This window comes from Apteryx rowi, unplaced genomic scaffold, assembly GCF_003343035.1.
Source record: "Apteryx rowi isolate R43461 unplaced genomic scaffold, aptRow1 scaffold_51, whole genome shotgun sequence".
In the NCBI taxonomy this organism is placed as follows: domain Eukaryota; kingdom Metazoa; phylum Chordata; class Aves; order Apterygiformes; family Apterygidae; genus Apteryx; species Apteryx rowi.
The window spans coordinates 3,505,866-3,529,986 of record NW_020450772.1 but is presented as its reverse complement, the minus strand read 5'-3'; the positions used below and the strand labels follow the sequence as shown (position 1 = coordinate 3,529,986).

The 24,121-nt window shown below is 51.9% G+C and overlaps 2 protein-coding genes across 8 annotated transcripts in view; both read left to right on the top strand.

The window, feature by feature from the left end:
- Window positions 1–668: 668 nt before the first annotated feature.
- Window positions 669–11,174, top strand: NEU2 (neuraminidase 2). 6 transcript variants are annotated; one of them, XM_026080125.1, is made up of 6 exons: window positions 669–1,054; window positions 1,161–1,366; window positions 1,604–2,328; window positions 6,563–6,669; window positions 8,125–8,329; window positions 10,099–11,174. In XM_026080125.1, exons 5-6 carry the CDS (start codon window positions 8,129–8,131, stop codon window positions 11,035–11,037), a joined length of 1,140 nt encoding a protein of 379 aa, XP_025935910.1. In that variant the 5' UTR covers window positions 669–1,054; window positions 1,161–1,366; window positions 1,604–2,328; window positions 6,563–6,669; window positions 8,125–8,128; the 3' UTR covers window positions 11,038–11,174. The 6 variants fall into 6 exon arrangements, with proteins under 6 accessions (XP_025935910.1, XP_025935913.1, XP_025935912.1 ...); XM_026080128.1 differs by lacking the exons at window positions 669–1,054; window positions 1,161–1,366 and adding an exon at window positions 4,760–4,888 and having other exon boundaries at window positions 2,299–2,328; XM_026080127.1 differs by lacking the exons at window positions 669–1,054; window positions 1,161–1,366; window positions 1,604–2,328 and adding exons at window positions 4,080–4,253; window positions 4,760–4,888.
- Window positions 11,175–16,023: 4,849 nt separating this feature from the next.
- INPP5D (inositol polyphosphate-5-phosphatase D) overlaps window positions 16,024–24,121 on the top strand; it is a 53,776-nt gene continuing 45,678 nt past the window's right edge. For both annotated transcript variants that reach the window (XM_026080142.1, XM_026080141.1), the window contains exons 1-2: window positions 16,024–16,242; window positions 21,256–21,319. In XM_026080142.1, the coding sequence (XP_025935927.1) occupies window positions 16,109–16,242; window positions 21,256–21,319 (198 nt within the window). In that variant the 5' untranslated portion in view covers window positions 16,024–16,108. The remainder of the gene's footprint in view (window positions 16,243–21,255; window positions 21,320–24,121) is intronic.

Sequence of the window (24,121 nt, the reverse complement as noted above, 5' to 3'; positions counted from 1 at the left end):
ACCTTTTTTAAAACATTTTCATTACAACAATCAGGTAGAAGAGCAATGAAATAAGCGTGGAATAATAGAAGCGAAGAGTTTGATTCTCCTCAGACCTATACCTATTTTAAACTTCACTGGTGCCACTGAATTTGATTTACACCAAAAAGAAGGAGAGGGGGGGATCAGACCCAGCACGTCCACACTGAGAAATCTGGTTTTTATAGACAGCAAAGGAGCGGCTTTGTGAAACAGTTACAGCACACAACGGGTTGTTTGGAGAAAGCGCTTTTTCTTTCATGGGAAGGCAACTTCTTTGCAGGCAGAGGACTGCGGCACGGGGTGGTGTCCGAGGAGGCCTGCTTGCCGGGAGCGCTCGGCAGCGGCCGTGCCGGGGTAGGACCACCGGCTGCCCRCACTCCGGCCGTGCCGCACAGGCGCCGGGGGCTGCCCGAACAGCAGCACTAAGCCTGCGCTCTTCGCTCTGGTAGCGGTTTTTAGCCTGTCTCGGCTGCTCCTTCTTCACGCTCGCGGTGGGTTTGCAGCACGCGCTGCCCCGAGGAGCGCGCCCGAGGCCGGGCTGCAGCGCGGAAGGGGCGCCGGGTGCCGGAGGCGCTCGGGGACGCGGCCGTGCTGCCGCCAGCGCCGAGCAGGGAGCTGCTGCCACCACGACAGCCGCCGGCCGCAGCAAGCCCCGTTTGGGGCTTCCCGCTCCGAGGGGAGAGAGGGACGGCMGGATTTATGCCGCAGCCGGGCAGGGTGATTTCTGTCAAGCAAATGATCCTTTACGGGCYGTCTGGCGGCAGAGGCAAAGTGCGAGGGTCAGAGCGCTGCCTGAGGAACGCCCCGGTGAGCCAGGCAGYGCTACAAAGGTGAAGAAATCCCCGAAGCAGTCGTCCCTGTCTCACTTTCTGGCAGACCGTAGCAGCCTCTTCAGTGCCTCTCTGAATTGCTTCCATTGCACTTGACTCCGGCTTTTCTCCAAGAGTCGCTGTTAGAAGTTATTACCTAGCGTATACCAGTGCCGATGTCTCTGGAGGGGTTTTTCCTCACGTTGACTGGTGTTTGATTCCAGGTAAAGCAGTGAGATACAGGTGCTTCAGGCTCCTTTTGTGTCTCTCAGTCTGAAGCAATTCTTTAAAGCAAAGTTCATAAACATGGGGTGTTGTTTTACGATACAGCCRATGTGATCTAATGTCTAGCTCCCAGTCAGAGGTGGGTCTGCTCCTCCCGACAGCAGCTTCGTGCTCCCTCTCCCACTGCTGGTCCTGCTGCTTGTCCGACTCCTGATGAAGCAGTCCAGGGCACTGACTCTGCAGAAAGCTATTCACTTTTTTTTGCTGGATTACTTTTCTGGCAGCTTGACATCCTCTGATGTCTTGCCAAGGTAAGATGAGCGTCAGTGCTGGCACAGGAAGGGATACAGGGTTGCTCAAGAGAGAGGGAAGATGGTAAAGCAATAGCATCAAACTAAATTGGTTGGGTGGTTGTCAGTCCACACCCTTGCACCTCCTTGTGGCTTGCACAACTGCCACCAAGTGAGGGGGCTTTGTGTCCTCCTTCTTCACTATTAGCAATATCTGGCTGTAGGATTGTTATTTAGGTTTGTTTTTTTTCCTCCTAGGTTACTTAACAGCTAGATCACTTCAGAGACAAGAAGCATTAATGACAGCAATGGGAATGCACAAGAGAGGAAGAGAAAGCAGGAGAAACAGCAAGGAATGGGAAAGGCAAGACCATCTCTGGATCTGTAGCATGAGGCAGTCACGAGACTGTGGTCCTGATTGCTCAGGGACTGGTGCAGGTGCTGCCTCTAAGCCGGCCGGGGGCCCACCTGGGGGAAGGTGCTGTCATCCTCTTCTCCCCCCGCGTCTCACCACAGAGTCCGTGCGGGCCCCTGGGCTCGTGCTCTCCCCTTCTTCCCCGCCTGACTCTGCTCATTAGCTCAGTGGCTGCAGCTGCCGGCTGAGCTTCGTCTCTGGTATCACCTGCACACGGGGGGCTGTGGCTGCAGGCACCGGCAAGTCCTTCCTTCACGAGTCGGGGGACTCCTGTGTTAACCCATTTCTTCATCTAGAAACAGCGTGCTGAGGGGTGGGAGGTGGGCAGAGCCAGTGGAGAAATGTTTCAGATCATCAGAGCACCCTCACCTGCCATTTATAACTGCTTTGGGGGTTCCTGTGGCAAACTTTCCCGGCGCTCAGGAGCCCTTTGCAAGGAACCCCTGGGAGTCCTGGTGCTGGGAGGAATCGTCTCTYCTCTGGACAAGAGGACGGAGAAGTAAAACAGCACGCCGAGCTCCTTAACCAGTAGCAAGAATAGCTATTCCACAACCCTGTCAATCAGTTGGTTGGTATACGCTGTTTAATTAGTGTGATCTTTTAAGTCTTTCGCTAGCATTTGTCCAGCTCAGAGGGAACCTCCCCTTACATGCAAAACAGCTTTGCTATTTAAATGTGGGCTTGTATACACAAGCCAGCTGCTACCTCTTCTTGGGGATCCAAGACAGCTGAACATCCCTGCCAGTACAGATAATGTTTTAGGCTGGAGACTAGTCAGTAAGACCACGGCAATCCTCCCTTTTATCCAACCCAATAGGCGTGCTTTTTCCCTTTGGCGTGACTTCAAGGAGACACGGAGTGGAAGAGGTATTTCTTTTGCTAAAATTCTTACTTTTTCATAACACTGGGCATTGGTAGGAGCTAGGAAGGAGCATGCAATGTTCTGTGGGCTCAGTTAGAAGTGCAGTTCATGCAGTCCGCCACCAAACATATGCTAAGAAAAACACTGCTGCTCCACGTAATGCCTCTGTAGTGCTAAGAAAACCCTGTGCTTTGAAGCACGGGAACCACTGCCAGGCTGAGCCGCAGCACTTTAAAAGCAGAACTTGGCTGATTATGTAGGAAAGCTTGGACTGAGGAGGCTGAAAATCCCCTTGTAAGTGTGGTGCGAAGCTTTCCCACAAGAGAAACTTTCTGTTTCTGCTGAAGTTAAGAAGTTTAATCCAGTTAGCTGCCAGATCAAAGTAAATCTAGTTTTGTGCCTTCTCAGTTTCGAATTCTGAACGTATCAAAGAAATCCGAGTTTGTTGTTCGACAGGTCACACTGGTGGCTCTCCTTTCTGAGCTCGCTTTGAGGGCGATTTGCTGGACGAGCGCGCTGCCTGCCTTTCCCGTGAGCTGCATTGCGTGCAGGATCCGCTCCGGGGGCACGAGGAGGCTGGAGGGAAGCGCTTTCGGGTGCTGGGCTTCGGCAGACATGGGCACGGCCACTCCAACTAGCTGGGGGGAAAGGCTGACGCGCAGCAATACGCTATGCAGCAAGTATTTCAGGAGCAAAGTGGCTCTCGTATGTCTTAGCCCTGTGCAACTGGAACGTGGCTTCCCCTGGTTCCCCTCTATGCAATATCCCAATGGAAATATCATCTTTTCTTTAGAAAAGCAAAACAGAAAATGTATTTCAGCATAGCGTTCAGCCAAGTTTTATCAGTTTGGAAAACACTATAAATCCAGTTGTGATGTTGAGYAGAGAAGGGCAGGAGCTGAATTCTCGTGCCTGTCTTTCAGAGCAGGATTTTAATTGGGTTTTGCACTTGACTCTCTGTATTTTTTCCTCCTCCAAAAAACCCTCCCTTGAGTAGGAGGTGTTTGTTTGGGATCTACCTGAATTCCCGCAGGAGCCAGCTGACTCCAGCGCAGAGCAGCAGACCGCTCAGATGGGGACCGAGGGAAGGGAGTTCAGCCTGTTACCTCGTTTCTGCTGGTTTGGTTTTAAAGGCATACTGCCATCTCAGCTTGGGCCCAAGGGTGTTACGGACAGGTTTCTAGAGAAGCCAAGGCCAGTGGAAATGTTACCTTTTTTTTTTGGTCACTYTTCTTAGAGAGGGTTAAAGCAAATAAACGTGCAAGGGCTGGTCCTGCTCTGTAGAAAAGCCCGTGTGAGCTGCCTTGGGGGGCGGAAGTGGCAGGAACAAGTTCCTCCTCCCCGTGCCCACCAGCTCCTACCCCTGACTGCAGCTTTGGGCCCTTTCCAGACCTCGGACCCATCATAGACTTGTTTCTTGACAACTCTATTTCTTTCAACTCTTCTCATGTGCTAGAAGCACTCTGCTTTGGAAATCACTGTAGCTGGATAACTTGCAAACTCTGTGAGCAATGTTTTCCTCCAACTTAACTCCCCTCTTCTTCTATGTATTTCCACCTTGCCGTTCTTCCTCCCTGCCTGTGGGTGAGGGGCTGGAGTGCAGTGCAGCAGCCTCCCTAGAGGAATTGCAGGTAAACTTTGGTCTCCCTGAACAGGACGTTTTTCAAAGATGAGCCTGTGAATTAAATTCAGAACCCTGCTAAATACCAAARAATTGGGAGGAATACTAGTTTAATGGCTGATGATTTCCCTGAATGATTTCCCTTCTCCCTACTAGCTTCTCTGTGGTCTGGAAAAAGGTATCAGCTATCTCTTTTTTTTTCTCCTAGGAAAGAATTACCTTATCAAATTCTCCTCCCCCTACTAGCCCACATGCTAGACTCACAAGTCCAGCTAATTTCTTTTTTTTCCCCCCAAAGATGATCTGATGCAGGTCTGAGCAATTCTTCTCAATTTGTACATAGCTCTGCAGTCTCCTGCTTGTATTTCAGGCCTTTGTGTTCCCAAAGCTTTGTCTCTTTTTTCCAGTTACGTCTCTTGGACTATCAAAAGATATTGCCGTGACCTACTAACTGTGTCTTGCCCGTGTCCTTAGATCGTCCTGGTTACGACAGCACTACCACCTTCTTCCTTGCAGGCCAGCTGGCGGATGGCATTTCAGGCGGGCTTAGGAACAGAGTAGCATCGTGGCCCCAGGCAAGTTGCCCTTGGCAAGCGAATTTCAGAGAAGACGGGCATGTGCGATTTGAATTCCCGCAGTGCTGGGGTATGAGCTTTTGAACAGTCTTCATGTGGCTGTCCTGTTGGTGATTTGCTGGTTTTACTTCTCCTTTATTCAGGAGAGGTTACCTAATGTTTTTGCCTTTGGAAATGGGCAGAGTTTAAGAGAAGGCTCAGTTCCTTTCAACTGTCCTGAAAAGCAACTAAGCCAGCACTCAAATTCTTTATATTAAGAACYTCAAGCTTATGTAAAAACTCTGCATTGTTGATTTTGTGTGAAAACCAGAAATTCTGTTGTGACTCAATCTCTGCTTGAGGATCCACCTAGGAAGAAGGTAGAAGAAGCTGAATACTGTCTTTAAGCGTTCTTGAGAAAAGATTGAAGAGTCTCTGTTCAGATGGATATAGCGTTGTGTGTGTATATATACATATGTACGCAATACACGCATTGTGTGTAGGGTGTATATATGCACATGTGTGTATATACATGTACACGCACACTGGCACATAACCCCATACAGTCTCTGGATAGACGGCAGAGTCGCTTGGTTCTAGCGCGTTCCTCGGTGGTGCTCGAGGACTCCATGGCCAGGAACCTCCGGCTTGTTTCTATGGCAGCTATTCCCAGCCTTGTAGCATCCCACCTTCCCTCATTCCCCATTTGGCAACAGGAGGAAAAGAGGAGTACTGTGACTCCCACACTGAGCAGATCTGTGCTCCRGCATGGCGAGGCGAAGGGGAGGAGCACGGAAGAAGGCTGCAGATGACAGGCTCGTACGGGGGGGACCTGGGTGCCGTAGGCCGTTCCCCTCCCAGACCCCCGTGCTGCAGGGCTGTCTCAGAGCCTTTCCTGCAGCCTGGTCTCTCCCAAGCACCGGGGCTTTGTGGGGCAGCCCCAGGCCCTTATTTTTTGCCTCCCTCTTGCCCTACCCTGTCAGACAGGGCACAAGGAACCTGCAGCGCTGGGTCCAAACCAGGCGCGCTAGGATGCAAGTCCCAGTGGGAGCAGGCTTGCAGTAGCAGAATGGGTTAGGGGAGCTCTGTTGCGCTAGGAAGAGACTGACTAATCTCCCTTTAAATAGTCTGGAAGCGCTCTGGTGAGCTTCTGTTACAGGAGCCGCGAGAACACAGCCAAGACCATGCTCTATATAAATAGCTAGATGCATGCTGGTATGTGCTGTACAACACAGCTATCTGTTCTGGGAAGGTCTTCCTATTTTTCTTCATACTGCTGCATGGATAGCTGAGATCAATCCCCAGTAATATTTCTGTATAGTAGYGGTTCTGCTGCTTTCTTTTTTTTCAGACTGCTGTACCTTCAGTGACGGAGAGGAGGGAGAAGCTGCCCTTTTGAGACAGACCTCTCTCTCCAGTGGCTTTGCCTCTGAGTGACGATAGGCCTGCGCCTTCCCCCAATCTGTACAGCTGGCTTTAGCTCATGCAACGCAGTTCGGACTTTTTTTGATCAGTGCTACGAGTTCAAAAGTCTCATTGATATGTATAGCATAGGAGAGGTGAAAGCAAGGAATATGTGAGTGCTTGCTGTGTAGCTGTGGATCTGGACCAGAGCAGAATGTGATTGTCCTGTGTCTGGAGGCCGAACTTAGCTCATCTGAGCTGTCCCAACTCAGTAATCAGCACTGTAAAATAAACTGGCTAACAGTGTTTTCGAGGTTAGGCTGACTGCTAGTAACATCTTCTTTTCTCTCTTGTAAAACAGAAGGGTGAGAACTGCTCTCCACATAGATACAACTCCTCTGCAGCTGCATAAGTGATTTCCAGTTTGCCTCCATCTAGTCCTGAATTAGCAAGACATCCTTCAAAAAGGTAAGGATCTGACACATGGCCAGTAGCCACTACAGAGCTTTCCAAGACTGAGGTAAATAGGAGAATCCTTAACTAAGAGCATTGCAAGTCTTGCCTCAGCTGAGGTAGGAGGCATTTGAATTTCTTACTCATAGTGTATTGTCATCTTCTCCCTGCCATCCTACCCACTCGATGYGTCAGAGATCTAAGGCTTGATATTTGTTTTTCTTTTTTTTTTTTCCCCCTTCTTCTGCTGAGCAGAGGATAATCAGGCCTTCAGTCTCTGGTGCATCATGTCAGAATGTCAGAGAACTTTTTTTTTTCCTCTTTCTCTCTCTCTGCTCAGACATCGTTCCCCTGAGCCAGTGGGTTTTTACCACAGTAGATCAGTTCATGGGAAAGGCTTGCTGCAAGAGGACTTGGGCAGAGCGGGCCAGAGGGGAGGAAGAGGGACTGTGAGGGGCCATAACACAGAGCAGGTGTGCAGAGCCAGCTTCCCTAGTGCCCCCTCGTGTTTGCCTCTCTCGCTAGTGTTGCTCCTAAGTAACTGTACGAATGACGAGGCTCTCGCCTGACCAGCGTTCCCACCCAGTGTGTTACCCAACACTAACTGCGTGCAGCTGATCACTTTGTTTTTAAGTGCTGTGGGGCCCTTAGGAACCTGTGCTTGGTCCTGTGAGTCACTGCTTGGCCGCTTCGGGCAGGCAGCAGTCTTCCCCCTTCCAGTTAGAAATCCGCAGGGCCCAATCCCAGTTCTTAAACCCAATACCTTGGGCCCTCACCTGGCACACTCAGACCTCTGAGCTCCAGCTGGTTGACACCATCCAACAGGGACCATTTAGACACCATTAACTTCTTTCATCTGATAGGAGGGAGAATAAAAAAGTGCTCTTTCCTTCTTTTTCCACACTCAGTGCTTACCACCTTCAACTGAGGGCATAACTGGGGTCAGGAGTTGTCTCAGTGTGTCACCTTTATGGGATTCAAAGCTCACATTTGGCAAAGCAGAAGTTCTGTATTGGATTTTGGAAACATCATCAAAAAAGGACAGTAATGCCCTTCTGAAGGGAAATACCATAATGTCTGATTATCAACAATCTTCTCAATTACGAAGCAAACCCACAAAAATCCCAGCCTGTGAATTTCATTTAAAAAGAAAGAAAGGAAAAAAAAAAACAGACAGCTATTTCATTAACTGTATTTAATGTACTTACCTTACTTCACTCCAGTAAAATCAACCAGGCTGTTCCCAGGGTAAGTCTGGTCTGTGCTGTGAGCTAGTATGATAACAAGTGGGTTCTCTTTGGAAGGGCACAAGAAGAAAGTGAAACCAAAAGGAGCAGAAATTGCATTTCAGTGCAGGATAGATCTCCCTGAGCCAGGAGGGCAAGAAGCAGTGGAATCTGCCCCAGCCACTCTCATACTTTGCTTGGCCAAGAGTGGGTCAAAATGCAGTGCATTTCTTCCTTTCTCTAGCACAATGGCTTCGCTTCCTGGCCTGAAGCAGGAGACGTTGTTCCAGAACGGTACATGGAGCTATCGAATTCCGGCCTTGCTCTACCTGCCGCGTTTCAGCACCATCCTGGCATTTGCTGAGGAACGGGAGGATGTGGTGGATGAACATGCCAAGCTAATCGCCATGCGCAGAGGCGTGTATGACCCAACCACGCACCATGTTCAGGTACCAGCATGGGGAAAAAGTGGGGGAGACTGCCCAACCGTACTGCTCCCCTGTGCCCAAATGAGTTGAATGTGTCTGCCCTCTCCAGTGTAGGTAAACAGCTCTCCTTCTCCCCAAATTTAAGGAGTCAAATACCGCCTACAAGTAATACAAGTGTATTATGATAGTCACTTGAATTCAATTATTGGGCAGTCATTGGGGGAACAAAGCGGGGCAGGAGCAGTAGATTTTCGGGGGATATCTTTGACCATCACTGCAAAGCTGGGGAAACGGAGAGCACGTGCAAGAGAACATGCAAGAGATGGGAAAGAAGTCCTGTTGCTACAGCAAAGATGTGGAGGAGAGACAGAAATGGGGAGTATCATAGGGATGGGGAGGAGTGAATTAGCAACCAGTGATTTTTTTTTTTTTTTTTTAATTCATCCTCTTAGAACTAATTTCTGGTTTAAAAAACAATTGAGAATAGCTAGTCTCCCCACGCAAGAGTGTCGTCTGGTTTATCTGTGCCAGTGAATTGGCTACCTTATTAATCCACCAGTTAATAATAACAGTTATCTTGCTGGGTGACTGGGGGTGGTGGATACTCTATTTAGAATCATTTCTTGCATTTGCAAATGCATTAATGTTTAAAAAAACCCATTATATTCTTCTTTTGCAATCCTTCATTGGTTACTGGTTGTCTTAGATTATAGACTCTTAAGAGCTGGAGTCTGCCTCTGTCTCACAGAAGCAGCCTCAGAGCCCACCTGCACTGTCGTATCATTCAGGTAACACCTTGTGTAACCCCCTCTAATTCAGTTAAGTAGAGCTTAGTTGGTCATAAACTCAGTAATTTCTGTTCATATGCTAGAGTTTCTTAAAATAGAAATATTAAATATTCCAAAAAAGGAAACACTGGTTGAATGGGCAAAGTCATGAGCAAAAAGGACAAACAGTAAGCCAGGGTAGAAAAGCTAATTTGCATAATTGCCACTTTTTTACCAAACCAAAAACTCTACATAGGAATAATTTTCTAATTGCAACAGAAGTGATAGAAACATGATTGTGTTGTATGCTCTTTCACATAAAGAAAGATAGAGAGGTGGGAGGAAAGGTATACCTGCTCCGCTACTGATTTGCTGTGTGATGTCCGACAGCTCAAGGCCCAGATTTCCACACGAGACCATGTAAAGCCATGCAATCAGCTCCAGCAAGGTATTGCACCATAGGATGAGACGCCCATTCACACACTGATCAAAATGGAAGAGTAGGAGTCTCAACGGGAAATGAATTTGTCTGCACCCAATGTACTTGAAAAGGGCTGAGATAGATAGCTGGCTTCCTGAGAAACACTGACACAGCACAGTGTCTGTAACAGCATATTTTGACCACTGTGCCTGTCTGTGTGTCCATATATATGTTTGTGAGAAATTCTGAAGATTCATTTACTGTGGTTTTCTATACAGTGTCATAGGACACTGATCATGTTGAGAGACAGAGCATCAACTCCTCAGTGAGCAGTAAATAAAAAGGAAATCAGACCAGCTATTTGGTGAAATGTGAAGTGCATGAGCACACTGTTATCCAAATGATCTCCATTTATTTTCATTTACCCTTGGTGATACCAGTGTATCATCTTCTCATTTCTTGCTCTATCCACTAACTTGTTACTTCTCTCTTGTTCTCGTGCTTTGACCTGTAACTTTTGTCTGGGCATCCTCACTCTGTGATGTGGATTTATTTGTAACGGTGTGTTTCATTCTTGCCTCCCTTCACACGGGCCCTGGTAGTGGAGTAGGATGGAGACCATTGCCAGTGCGCAGCTGAAGGACTACCGATCTATGAACCCCTGTCCTGTTTACGATGAGGTCTCGGGGAACCTCATCCTCTTCTTCATAGCCGTCCCAGGAAAGATCTCTGAGCAGCAGCAGCTCAGGACAAAGATCAACCTGGTACGTCTTTGCCACGTCACTAGCTCAGACCAGGGACGCACTTGGAGCGCTGCCCAGGATCTCACCGAGGGGGCCATTGGCACCGAGTACAACAACTGGGCCACTTTTGCAGTGGGACCGGGTCACGGATTACAGCTGCTCAACAAGGCCCGGAGCCTTGTGATTCCTGCCTATGCCTATCGCATCCTTGACCCTAGGCAGCAGCCCTCCCCTCACGCCTTCTGCTTCCTCAGCTCCGACCACGGGGCGACGTGGGCGATGGGGAACTTCGTGGAGGAGGAGAACGCAGTGGAGTGTCAGGTGGCGGAGGTGCGCACCTGCGGCCGGGAGGCGCTCTACTGCAACGCACGGAGCAGCACGGGCGCCAGGATCCAGGCTGTCAGCTACAACCATGGGGTGGACTTTGAGGGAGGCCAGCGGGTTGAAACGCTGGTAGAGCCTCCCTTCGGATGCCACGGAAGTGTTACTGCCTTCCCGCCTCCCCCTGATGCCAGGTGCCAAGATAGTTGGTTGCTCTACGCTCACCCTACGGACCCAAAGGGCCGAAAGGATTTAGGAATTTACCTCAACAAAAGCCCTTTAAATCCAGCATCCTGGACAAAACCAAGCATCCTCTCCAAGGGCCTGTGTGCTTATTCGGATCTGCAGTACATGGGGGTGGGCCCYGATGGCTCAGCCCTCTTCTCCTGCCTCTTTGAATTTGGGACCCACAAGCAACACGAGAAGATAATCTTTGTCATGTTCACTTTGAAGCAAGCCTTTCCATCRGAGTCCTGAGTGTCAAACCTTCCAGGATGCCTCAGAAAACCGCCTCTCCTGAGACTTCTCACTTTCACTTCTCATCTTTCAGCAAAAGGTTTTTCTTACTCCTCTTTTGCCCTCGGTTTGTTGTTGGCTTGCGACGTCTATAGATTGCAAAGTCTATTAAACACACCGAAACTACAGATGTTGGGTTTTGTTTTCCTTTACCTGTTCTCCCTTCTCGCCTCTCCCTTTGGCTGCCATTTTAAGCACCTCGTCCTCAAAGCAAGCCTGACTTTCGTACGAGGCTTTTCACCTCGGGGCTTCCGACAGGCTTGACGAGGGAGGCGCATGCAGACAGCGCAGGGACCCCGTGGGCAAAGGCGGCAGCGATTTTACGCTGAGCTGTGCTTAGACCGCGGAGAGCGGGTTGCAGAGGACAGTGGGGTTCCCCCTCCGCCCGCAGGTATCTCCCGCGGAAAACTGTGGTGACGCCGGTTAGGCGCACTCCTTTTGGCAGTCCGTGCTGGAGACGGCAGCCGTAAGGGCTTGCTGCTCGGAGAGGCCATGCGAGGGTCCCGTCGCGAGGTGTTCCCTGCCTGCTCCTGCACCGGGGTCAGCCTTGCCTCGCCGAGTTCCCAGGCCCCGCGGAGACGCGCTTCTGCGCAGCTTCGCCTTCCCCTGCTGCCTGCTCTTGCCTTGCTGCCCCTTTGCTTGCGCCGCGCTAGGTAGCTGCAACTTCTCGTGCGCAAGGAAACCGCGGTCCCGCGTGGCCCAGCCCTTGCTTTCCCGGGCAGCGACAGGGGGGCACGTGCAGGCAAAAAGCAAGGTTCGGGGCCGGGGCAAGTGGCAGAAATGGCACTTTGCCTGTATCAGAAGTGCAGGATCGGGACAGGTCTGCAGGGGGAGCTCCCAATTTATAGTCAGGAGGGGAAATAATTGCTGGTCTTCTTAACGCACATGCTAAGCTACAGTCCGCAGAGAAACTGCTCTTAACTCTGGCAGTCCCATGTCTTGAAAGTATGGCTCTTGCTGTTAGGGAACATTATTGGCATGGGGGGCAGTGCRTCTAGCAAACAGCATTGCCCTGCTTCCAGCAAATTGCAAAGGTGCAAATGCGAGAGGAAGGAGGCCTGGCCAAGCCCTGAGTAGCGTGAGAGTGCTCAAGCTGGAAGGCTTTCCAAAGCAGACAGATTTTCAGCAGGTTTCTGAAGGAAACAGCCCCAATTCCGGTGAGAGCGAGCCTCTCCTGAGGCTGAGGTGCGATCTGAAAGGAGGTGTTATACTGTTGGGAGATAAAGGGAGTGACCAGAAGTGAATCGCCACCGAGGGGGACGCTTCAGAGCAGATGGAGCCAGGAAAGGTTTAACCATGTCTCTGGACAAGATTCTGCTTTAAGAGCCAGTCCATGCTTGTTTGCCGTGTGCTATATGCTGCACATGTGCACGTATGGAATAGCGCCAAGGAGGTGGTGTGTGTTTGCTCTGTTGATGAAGGAGGAGGGTCCCTGATTTTTTCTCGCTCATCTAGGTTTGTTGCAGGGCACCTGGAGCTGCCGTACGAAGGGAGCGAAGCGATCCTACAGCCCGCACAACTACGGCTGTAATTTGCCAAGCCTTTCCCAAGCAGCAGGTCAGTAACACGCTGGGCTGGAGCAGCTGCAAAGCACCRAGCAGCTCACTCACTAACCAGTACTTTGTGGGTATTATTCATCTGCTCTTCTGATGYAGGCCAGAGTCTAAATACGCTTTTGTGGCCAATAGCCTGTTACTGATGCCTGATGAGGGAATGCTATATTTAGACTCCAGCATAGCTAAGTGCTGTCCTGTAGATTTAACTTCCCTTGTCAGGCATRCTTCTGTTTCATGACGTGAAAATGCCTCTTAGAGCACTCTTCATCTGGCCGAGCCCGGCAGTGCTCTTGCTGATACGCTGTGCAGGCTGGATGTGCGGTGGGGTTTGGGGTGACCCTGGTGCATCTTGAGCGATGCTGCCGACAGTATGTATCTGCTGGCCCTTGGCAGGCTGGTGAATTCACAGCCAGCTGGTACAATACTACCTAGACATCTGTAGCAAACCCAGTTCAGATAAAAAATGTTTACTGCAATGTCTTAGAGACAACTTAGACTAACATCCCAACACAGAGAAAAATAATGTTTGATTTGTCCACAGGCTGCCAGGGCTGCAATTTTTGATTATCCAACATTGAAATGTGTCCCAGTTCTTTGTCTGTGGCCTCATTCTTTCAAGTAAATTGAAATATTGCTGCTGCTRCGGTTATCTAATAGAGTCTGTTGAGTCTACTTGGGATTTGTCTGACAGGTTTACCTATTATTCTTCTGTTTTATGAGGGGAGCCCTTACGCAGTGCTTTGTCCCAACTGTGGGATGTCAGTATATGCTATTCTAAGCATATCCTCTTCCTTGTGGAAAYCTAGGGTTGTGCTCACTACATCTGTAGTGTCTACACCGTATCACCTGGTGTGTAACTGAGGGCACAGGTAACTGCACTCCCCCTCTGTGGCAAATGTTGTAGCTCCCCTCCAGAWAACCCCCTTAATATCTTCTTTCTCAGATCTACTCCCCGGCCTTCTCCGACACAGGCACAGATGGAAAGAAAATGAGTGGTGTAAGTATCCGCTGGAGAAGAGCCTCTTGTCTCCGTGCAGGACCGAGTAAGGTACATGCTATGCTTTGGGAATCAGGCTGCAGATGGCTCAGGACCATGAAGGGATCAGTCTTTCCCCAGCGTCGCAGACTTCACGTGCTAGCTCCATGAGAAGTAAAACAGACGCCGTTTCCTTTTCAGGCGGTGCTGTGTGTGAGCCATTAGAGATCACTCAGCTGTTTATATTAGTGCTTTGGGATTCATCTTTCGAGCACCTGGAGCTGTACTGTGCTTTCTTTTAGGACCAAGAAATCCATGCAGAACCAACCTGTGCATCTTAGTGCCACAATCATCACACRTCTGGATCCTGTCCCCTTGTTTATATCTCCAAGTTGAGGAGTTCTGTGCCGCTGGGCACAGGATTCACACATTTGAAGGAAATAGCAGTAGCTTGCTAAATGCTGAAGCCTGTGGAGGGATGGGTAGGAGTTAGGTGTTAAACATCCAGCTAATCAGTCTTTCAGCTGTCTGAACAAGGCTCGTACCCCTCTGCTACCCTATGTTAATTTGCTGTAGCTCAGCAGAAGCTCTCCGAAGACAGTTTCATTCCAGCAGTACTTACCTTGTGCAGCAGCTCCGTTCGTTCTGCATCCACATATGGCTCCGCTGCATGGAGAGATGGAGAGTGATGTGAGGTCAAGCAGTGCTTTGACGTTCAGAGCTGCTCTGCTTCCTGCTGCAGCTACGCTGCAAGCGTCAGACGTCACAGGTGAGGTTAGCAGCACACTGCAGCAGGGCAAAGCTGTCAAAGTGGGTACACAATCCCCTCGCCACATCCAGGCACTCTTCCCAGTGGAGAATAGGATTTGCAACCGTGCCATAGCTTACAAGAGCTTACAGCTACTGTCCATGTGGAGCTCTGTCATGGCTTTCAGCATCTGACTCCTATTTAGGCACCTAAATCAATGGGAGTTTGGTTCCCAAAGCCCTGCGTGGATCTGAGTGAAGCTCTAGTGCAGGTCCAGCTGAGCTAATTTTGGCCTGCAGACAGTGCTTGCTCGGCATGGACAGGAAGCCTTGCATGTGGCAGCTCTGCCCACTCAGCGGGGTCCGACAGTGGTCCCACAATTTTGCATTCTGAACTCTGCAGTCATGCTGGTGCCCGCAGTTTAATCTCAGCAGCAGAAATTAAACTGGACGCTGCAGAGCAGATGTTTGGACAACTGAAAGCACCGGGAAGGCAGACGGGGATGAACGTTGGTCTGTACTGGTTTGTGCAACCTCTCCATCCCAAGTTCCAGGCTCTCCCCGTCCGCTTTGAGGCTGCTCTCGCCTGCCTTGCTGCAGGGGGGCAGCAGTCCGCTGTCCCCGGTGTGACCCACGCACCACCACGGCCGCAGCACTTCCCCAGGCCCTGGGAGGTGAGGTTTGCCTGGGGCTAGAAGCGTCTGCATTGCCTGGGGACTCTCCCTCGGTGCTCAGAGTCCCAGGCAGAGTCACCGCCTGGCAGCTGCCTTTGCTCACAGCTCAGCTGTGGCTGTGAAGAGGCGCTTCCCTCAAACGCGCCGTGGTTGGAGGCCCCGGAGAGGCACCCACGCGGGCCGTGCGGGCAGTGCCCCGTAGCGGCGTCCCGCCGGCTGCAAGCCCGCCGTCGCCGCGCGGCCTTGGCGACGCAGCGCTGCGCATGCCGCAGGGAGCACGGGCGAGGGGCAGATGTAGAGACGAAGAAAAGGGAAGTGAAAGTCCCCAGTTCTCCCCTCTGTGACGCAGGCTGCCAGAGTGACTCTGCTCCGTCCCGCCGTTGGGGATTTAGACTAGGAAAGACTTTCAAATCCACCTAACAGTAACTGTCAGGGAGCTTTGGTCACAAACTCCCAGACAAATCAGCCTCTGAGCCTGTTCCCGTGCGTGGAAACGTACGGCGGTAGTTTTATTCAGTTCGTTCAAGCCCCCTCCTCACACCTAGCTGTATGTGAGGACTGCACGAGGCAGGAACGGGGCAGTCGGTGCTGAGGATCCTAATGCGCAGGGTGTTTCTGATCAGAGTGGGATTTATTTATTCCCCCTGGAGACCTGCAGTGGGCAGGAAAGACGGACAGAAAAAAGGTGGAAACGCAAAGGGTCTGGTGACAGATCGCAAATGGGAGAGGAGGCCACCAAAGGCTGTGGGACTGAATCAGCCGGGGAGCAGACCAGATCCCCAGCCGGGACTTCTGCTGCGGTGTCAGGCCGGGAAGGTGGAGGGAAAGGCAGGGAAGCAGGGCTTGCTGCTCACTTCGCTTGCAGCACGAAGAGGGAGAGCGGGGGCTGCAGAAACATGTCACGCTCGCTCTGCGAGCTGCTTGAGTTGAGGAAGTTGTCCGCGGCTGAGTTTCCTTTCCCTCTCTGTACTATTGAAACAGGAAGCTGGTGAGCTGAAGCTGCTCGATCATTACACACAGACACACAGGCAGCTCTGGCAGCTCCTGTACTGGCACTCAGGTCTCCTCCGGCACCAGCGATGGATCAGTGCTGGTACCACGGCAACATTACTCGCTCCAGGGCCGAGGACCTGCTCTCCAAAGTAGGCAAGGATGGCAGCTTCCTTGTGCGGGCCAGTGAGTCGATTGCTTCGGCGTACGCGCTCTGCGTGCTGTAAGTACAGCTTTCACCCCGGCGCTTCATGCGGACGCTTTTGTCCCCGCTCGTGCGGGGAGCTGCCCCCAGGTCCTCTCCGGTGCGGAGCAAAGCGCCGCGGCGCCCACCGGCGAGGTGCAGCCCGCATCGGCGCACGCCGGCTGGGCCACAGCGTACGGTAGGGTTGGGAGCAGGCCCATGTATTTACTGCTGTAATAGAATAAACCACCCCAGTCTCGCCCCTGCTTCTGAAGGAGACGATGATCCAAGATACTGTTGTTGCGCTCAGAGAGAGGGGGAGAGAAAATAAGCTCTTGACCTCTGTGAGCCTGTTAGCAGCTTGGCTATTTGCTTCTAACAACCAAAGTGCTGAGCTTGGTACCTTCCCAGGCACTTTCTCGCTCCGGTTCGGCGTGCGTGTGGCCCACCAGCCTGTACAGCGCTGTGTCCCACCCCATGAGGGGCTTGCAGTAGTCCCTGGCCTGGTGCGACGGTGATTCCACCTGCCCCACTGATGTGGCTCGCGGGGGAAATACTGTCAGGCAGGAGATGGAGAGGAGGGACAAGCTGGCAGCCCTGGCCCCCGGTTCGGGGCTGGGGCTGGGGCTGGGCACGGGGAGCAGGGCCTCCAGGCCTGGGTTTGCGAGGAGCAGGTGTGATTCCCGGAGGCAGGAGCGGCCGGGGCCAGGGGAGACTGAAGCCAGCAGCTGAGGTGAAGTTTGAGGCACTTGGCTTTGGATTGCAGAGAGATAACACGGTCCCCGTCCCCTCGGAAGAGGTCAGGAGAGCCTCGGTGGGACCCTGCTCCGCCTGTCTGATTCCGTCTGCTGCCGGGGTGCAGCAGATTAATGAAATGTATTTCACGCCTCCACTGCGATTACAGGCAGGTTTCTCAGTGTCGCTTCTTTCTGGAAGCGTATTTCTCRCGGTGGCGAAGGTGCTGCTGCCGTTTCTAACTCTGGCCTCGCTGCTCACCGCTGAGGTCAGGCTTCTGGTGACAGCAGAGCCTGCTGCAGAGGGCACGTCTCATGCAGAAGAGCGTGGGCTGGCCAGCTGCCCCGCGGAGCCGGGCGTCGCGCTGCACGGGCTCGGCGGCTGGGCCCGGGGGCGTCCGCAGGGTGGCGAGAGCCTCCGCGCCCGCTTGTGCAGGTGCTTGTAGTAACGTGCGCAAGGGAGGAGTTTGGTCCTTCCGGAGGGAGCAGCGAAGAAGGGCGGCTGCAGACGAGTAGCCAGGGCAGGCGGGAGGAAGGGGGGGCAGTCGTGTTGCGTAGGCTTCGTGTCCACATTGCCGATCGGGGAACGCTTTACTGGAATAAAGACTGCGGCTTCCACCGAGTGCTTCTTGTACAGCCCCTTTGATTTGCCTTTTAGCCAGCAGGTACACAGATAAAATATTTTAATGGGGCGACAGCGGGGATTTTGTAGAAAGGGAAAGTGCTGTAAAAATGTCTACTAACACATATTTGCATAAGTTTTTCCATTGYAAATGTTTATGCAGCCAGCTTTGAAAGCCTTTTGTGACTTGGGAGACATGGGATCAGGAAATAGAAACAATATCATGACCAGGATTTTCTGAGCCGGGAGCCAAAGGTCGTGTTCTTAAATCCATTCTGAAGTGGCTTCCATGAATGGTTTAATTAAAGAAGTCGGGAGCACCCAGCCTTGCCAGCCAAGAGGGGCAGGAACTGCGGCGGGAAGCCCTGGCGTGAATTGCAGGCCGAGAAAAGTCACCCAAACTCGTGTCGAAGTACACAACCAGCTCTCCGCCTGTGCTGCTTTACAGCCAGCCTGCGAAGAGCGAGGGTTAAAGGCGGTGAATAAGTCTTTCCCTCTGAACGTCACCTTGACAAAATGCGCAGCTTTGCCGGAGCCGAAGTCTTCCTCAGAGACGTATCCGTTTCAGCCCTGTTATCGACTGGAAGCTGTTTGAAGTCTGAGCTCTTCAGTCACTTCTTTTTGAAAAACGGGCTGGCTGGAGACAGCGAATGCGAGAAAGGAGAGGGGAATTGAAAGCCTGACTGCAAAAGGCTGTTTCACAGACCAGGATTGTACTGAAACGGAGAAAATATGTGCGTAGAGGAGGAAAACAAAATACCATGAAATTTGCTCTGAAAAGGAAGTGTCATTTTCTACAAAGCTCTAATAATTATCAAGCAGATCAGTCTAAATCCAGCAGAAGGGCTTATTATTAACATTTTTATATTATAGAACGAAATATAGATTTTCCTGCAGAGCCGTTTTAGGAAAGTAGGATTTGTATAAACATAGACAAGCAAGGAAGGTGCATTTGCAGGGCATTTTACTGGTGCCTCCCCTCTTTTTCTAAAACTTAGAGCAGCAGCATTTGGCTTAGCAGGGCACTGCAACAGCCAGCGAGTGCGGAGGGGACGCTCCTCCCCCAGCACGGCTGGCCTCTGCCCTGCTGGCCGTACTGCCCCATAAAAGGCAAGGAGCAGTGTCATTTTCCTCCTCCTTTTTCTGTGCCTGGACCGCTTGATTTGCTGGTTTATGGGCTAGAAACGGGCCCTCAAACTCACCTGGGGAGGAACGCCTGGATCCTCAGGTCAAAAAGAGTCCGCCTGGCTTTTGCAAAATGCTGCGCCTGAAGCGGTGTCACTCCTCCACGGGATCTTCTGCTGGTGGCTCCTGCGTGAAGGCCTGCAGGATGAACAGCGGTGCAAGGCCGGCCACAGCTTTGAGGTCCCTCTCGGAGGGCGCCTCCTGTGAGCGGCCATTCCCAGCCCCCGGGGGGGGGACGGGGACGGCCCCGCTAACGTGCCCTTACGCAGCCCAGCGTGGCAGTCCCGTCTGTGGTTAGGACTTCCAGGCGCTCCCATTGCACGTTGCATCRTCATCACCGGGGCACGAGCGTACGTACCCTGCAAGAGGAGAAGAGAAAATCCAGAGCTCGTCCCCCTTCCTCCTCTGTTGGCTTAGAGGACAGGGACAGGAGAAAGTAATTGGGGACGTGTTTAAAGTGAGGCAGCTGTTGTATTTGCCCCCCACACAGCCCGGCTGAATGAAGGTTCTGCATTTGTGAACTSAGCACCCAGTTTTTAGGGAGGACCTGGAATGTGACTGTAATTGGGACAGGCAAAATGCTGAGGAGAGAAAGCCTAAGGGCAGAAACGGAGTGAGAGCCACAGCCCTCGCCACCCACATGCACCGGCGCGAGGGGACTGCTAAAGAGGATCCTGCAAGGCGCCCGTCCCTGCTCCCGTCTCGCCCAGCAGCCCTTCCTCGCCTGCTCTTCCATTGGTCTTGCCCGTCCTCGGCTCAAACCTGCTTACGGGTGCTACGACAGCTGCCTGGCAAGGCCTGAGCGARGGGGACTCGCTGCGAAGGTGCCTGGAGGGTCCTCCCGTGACGCAAGAGCCACCGAGCTGGTTTGTTTATCAGTTTCATAATCTCCGCGCGCACACACCAGTTTTCTCCCGTCAGCTGCATGAGCAGTTCTGCTCGGCTCTGTTTGCATATCAGCAGGAGGAAATGGTGTAAGAGAACTGCGCTGACAGATAAAAACAAAACCTATACCCTTCCTCGGGGCATATCCTCATCTGGCGGTGGTTGCCCTCGACTCAGTGAAATTAGCAGCTCTGTGGCCATACAGGGTTCGAGATCAGGCCCGTGACTCTCATCTCTGGCTGTCTTGCAGTAGCAGCTCCGCACATGCGTGAATAGGTGCGTATGGAATGGTCTTGGATCAGTTACCGAGGTGGTACTGAGGTCTGGGAGYGGTTGTAATTCTTCTGAGCCCTTTGCGTTAATGTCATCAGAAAGATTGAGGTTCATACGGATGTATGACAAAATCCTCCAGACAACCTTGGAAAAACTCAGCTATGATGTATGAGTAATCTCCTTTCGTTTCCAATTGCTCTTTGTGACTCCCCGGGTAAGGTTACCTCAGATCTCCTGCGTGGTATGTGCGATCCAGAAGGGCTTGTGATGAACAGACTCACAGCATGATCACAAAAGAGACCAGGGTGTTTTATTTCTCCCCGGCGGGAGGGCTGACCTCGGCGCGCGTTTCATGGCAATCCCACAGGTAGTGCAGGGCTCCTGCTGCAGTCAGGGAAGCTCTGAGACTGGATTCCAGTTTTTGCTTTGAGAGGAAGGGGTCGACACCAGCGTCGTTTCTTGGCTTAAAGCCGTATCGCCAAGAGTGCTTTAACAGAGTGCTTTGCAGGTGACTTGAGAGGTTTGATCAATCTGTTGTTCACTGGGGAAAAACGTAAAAATGCATTTTTTCAGCCAGCACTTCTTGGGCAAGTTCCACAAAGCTCAGCAGCTGCTGAGGAAGGTCGTGCTCAGCACATTACTGCACCGCTCAGGCTTCCCTTCCTTGCCCTTGGGCTGCTGCATGTTAATGTGGCTCTTCACTGGGCAAAAGTCACCCTCCCACCTCCCTTGAATAAGAGTCTGATTGCATTTAACTGGGACAAAATGTTACTTATGGCTGATCTACAGACACACATATACCATGTGCATCTGCACCAGGATAGTGCGGTCGGTTTTAATTTATGCCTGCTGTTTAGATCTTGTGCATGAAAGTGTGCCTAACAGTCAAGTGTATTATTGTGATTTAGCTGAAATCTATTATTTGTTTTTTCCAGTACAAGTCAATGCATCTACTAGCCCTTCGATTTACTCATTCATTGCTGATTTTGGCCCAGTGTCTTTTGAAATTCTGCTTTTTCATTCCTTCCTGAGACGCCCACTCTACTGACAGCTAGAGCCATTTGGTGTTTTCTTTCCTTCCGGCCAGAAGAAGAGTTGAATAACTCACTCTGAGGCTGATTCTGGTATCACTTTTTGCAGTGACATCTGCAAACATTTCTCAGTGACCGTGAACACTTCAGGTTTGTGTTAGCTGACAGACACCAGCGAAATGGAAAGAAATGTTTAAACCCTTGTGCATGAACCCATCCATCTGTCTTGGGGTCTTCCACTACCTTCTCTCACAGGCAGGGGTGTCATCATGCAATTCCCTTCTGGAGATGGTCTTAACCACCTTTTTCTGATCTGTTCCAGCTTCCGGAACTGCGTTTACACCTATCGGATTCTGCCCGATAAAGAAAATAAGCTAATTGTCCAGGTAAGCCACGCTGCAACCCATTCGGTCCCGCAGAAATGCACTTGAGATTGCTCGCTGCATTTTTTCAAATAGCTGAAACTAACACTAGGAGACGAAGGTATGCGGAATTCAACCAGTGCACCCAGCCAGCACAGCGCTTGTCTCCAGGCCAGTGCTGGAGCCCCCTGCCTCAGCACACCCCTTAATTTGTCTGCCTTCAATTCAGAGGCACTGCCACGTTTTATATGTAACTGAGAGCCTCAGCCCAGGGAATACCTTTAAGTCAGCTTTTTATCAGTGCTTGCAGATATTTTCAACCCCAAATCATGGCACAATTTACCTACACCCAGAGAAGGCAAAGTGAATTGTGGTCGCAGGATCCTGGAGGCACCAGGATTGAGAGAAAGAGTTTCAGACCTTCTTTTTATTCCTGTTCCGCTATGGGATCCGGAACAAGCCACTTCCCCTTTCCGTGCCCTTGCTCAGCCCTTGTCTCCTCAATCTAGATCATGAAATTTTGGGGGGCAGACATTGCAACTCTCTTACAACTCCTACAAGTGGGCATGGATTTATTAGGGAGCAGTGGGGGCTGTAGCCCACCCACCCTGTTAGCACGGCCAGTGCAGCAATTCAGAGAGGACTTGCAGTCATCCTTTCCTAGTCCATCRACAAGCAGCTTCCCACACGAGAAACAGCAATTTCTACTGACTCCATGCGTATCTCATATGCAGAGCTCACATACACCATGTCATTTGTGTATTCTTTATATGCTCCAGGGGCATCAATTTTTCTCTGAGATCTGCGCCAAAGAGACCGCGTATCTGAAATTAGAGTGATCAGATTAGTGAGGCTGGTTGAGTGCTGGCAGCTTTCTTTCAGCCATGGGCTGTTGATAAGAACTGTGGATTGTGTGTCCTGGGTGCAGACACCCAGCCCGGCTCCCTAGAGAGCCAGCTTTGGCCCTGGCCGTCCCTGGGAGCCCTGCTCTGATGCAGTTTTGCACAAAATACAGCTGTATTGCCAGCGAGGCCAATTGCAGGCTCTCAGCGCTGCGCTCCAGGGGCCTGTGTGCCCGGGGCCCAGCCGCCAGCATCGGCGTGGCATCCCAGTTGGCCTGGCCAGCTGCAGCTGGTTTCCCTGAGCCGTTCAGATAGCTGTGCCTCGCTCGCCACACCACTTCTGTTTCCGAGGAGGAACCGGCAGCGGGACACGATGCCAGACTTGACCTGGGTCTGTATGCATTAGCGTAGCACACCACCACCACTAATCCTCCTCCCAGAGCACCAGGCAATGCCCCGGAGTGGAACCAGAGCTGGCTCTGTAGACTGCTAGCTTGGGGCCAGCACTGAGCTGGAGCGAATAACCCCTGTCGTTCTGACCTGGCTCCGCGCAGGGCCGGTCAAACATCTCCACACCATGCGCTGCAAGCTTTTAGCAGTAGTGGTTGACTTTTTCCCCATCATCTGTTGTATCCCTTGTTGTCCCAAATAACATGTTTTGGCATATTGTGCTGRTGTGATGATGTGTTGTGATGGTAAGACAGGTGTCTGGAAGGCGATGTAGTGTTTTTTTGTATTTACAGTACTTTTAAGTAACTGCTGAGATTAGGGTCGTATTGGGCCGGAAAACTCACAAGTGAAAGACCCAAGTCAGGGAGAGCACTGGAGAGACCTGAGGCCGAGGGAATGGGTGCAACTACCAAGTCCCCGCAGCTTCCCAACAGAGCCAGGATGGGAGCCAGACCCTGCTAATCGTGTCCTTGCTCTTTGCGCTGGTGCTGCGATGAGGAAATGAACTTGTGGAGCCCTAACTCCAGATGGGTTTGGCTATGAGTTTGGCAGCTGCTTTGTCTTTTAGGAAACAAGCACAGAGATGATCATACAAAAGGGAAGGCCAGAGTTTACCTGCAGACTCGGCTACAGACTTTGCAGACCCAGTAGGGAGCCTGTGCTCACCCACCAGCCAGAACCCATCCCCAGCTGTGTGTCATCGGTCCAGATGGCTCAGCGCTGGCCCAAACATAACAGCCCTTCCTAGGCCTCCAGAAGTCCTCGCAGTTCCCTGCAGTGGGACACGATGCCGCGAGAACGTAATACACACACACATATACATATAGGCACAGTCCAGCCTTCGCGTAGTGCACACAACACTACTACACCTGCACAGCCTGATAGCGTCACCCTCCCCGAGAGGTCTCTCTGTAGTCTGTTCTATTTACTAAGACTACTGAGAGTAGCCCCAAGGCCAGATCCTACTGTCCCCCCTGCAAACCCTCTGGAGAGCTCCCAGAAGCCGGACTTGGGGCAGAGCAGCTGGGACACAAGCGGAGAAGCGTGGCCTGCGCTCCAGGCTCTGCCGCACGTGTCGCGTGCCCGGATGGGTCCCAGCAGTCTGGGCGAGCCCTGAGCACCCCCGTGGTCCCCAGCCGCCCCGCCGCCCCGTCACGGGCACGATGCCGAGCAGGCAGCCTGGCCTGCAGTCTTTGCTAGAAGGGCGCAGACGTCACAGGCTACAAGCGGGTTTGAAAGCTGACTTCAGGGCAATGCGTCTGAGCACAGTCAGCTCTCCGGAGCGCGCTGGGCTGCAGGCTGCTCCCGGGGCAGCCAGCGAAGGTGTGGTGCAGATTTGGCATGTAGTTTTGGGAAGATGTGAGTTTCCTTCCCTTCACTCGAGCAGCGGGTACCAGGTCTGCAGTTGTTTCTGCTGTGGCAAAGGGCTTTCTATGCACACCCATTCCATTTGCCCGCAGATCAAAGAGCCACAGCCGGGACAGATCAGTCCTTCTCCCTGCTCTTGCAGTGGGCAGCCCTAACGCCGGGTCAG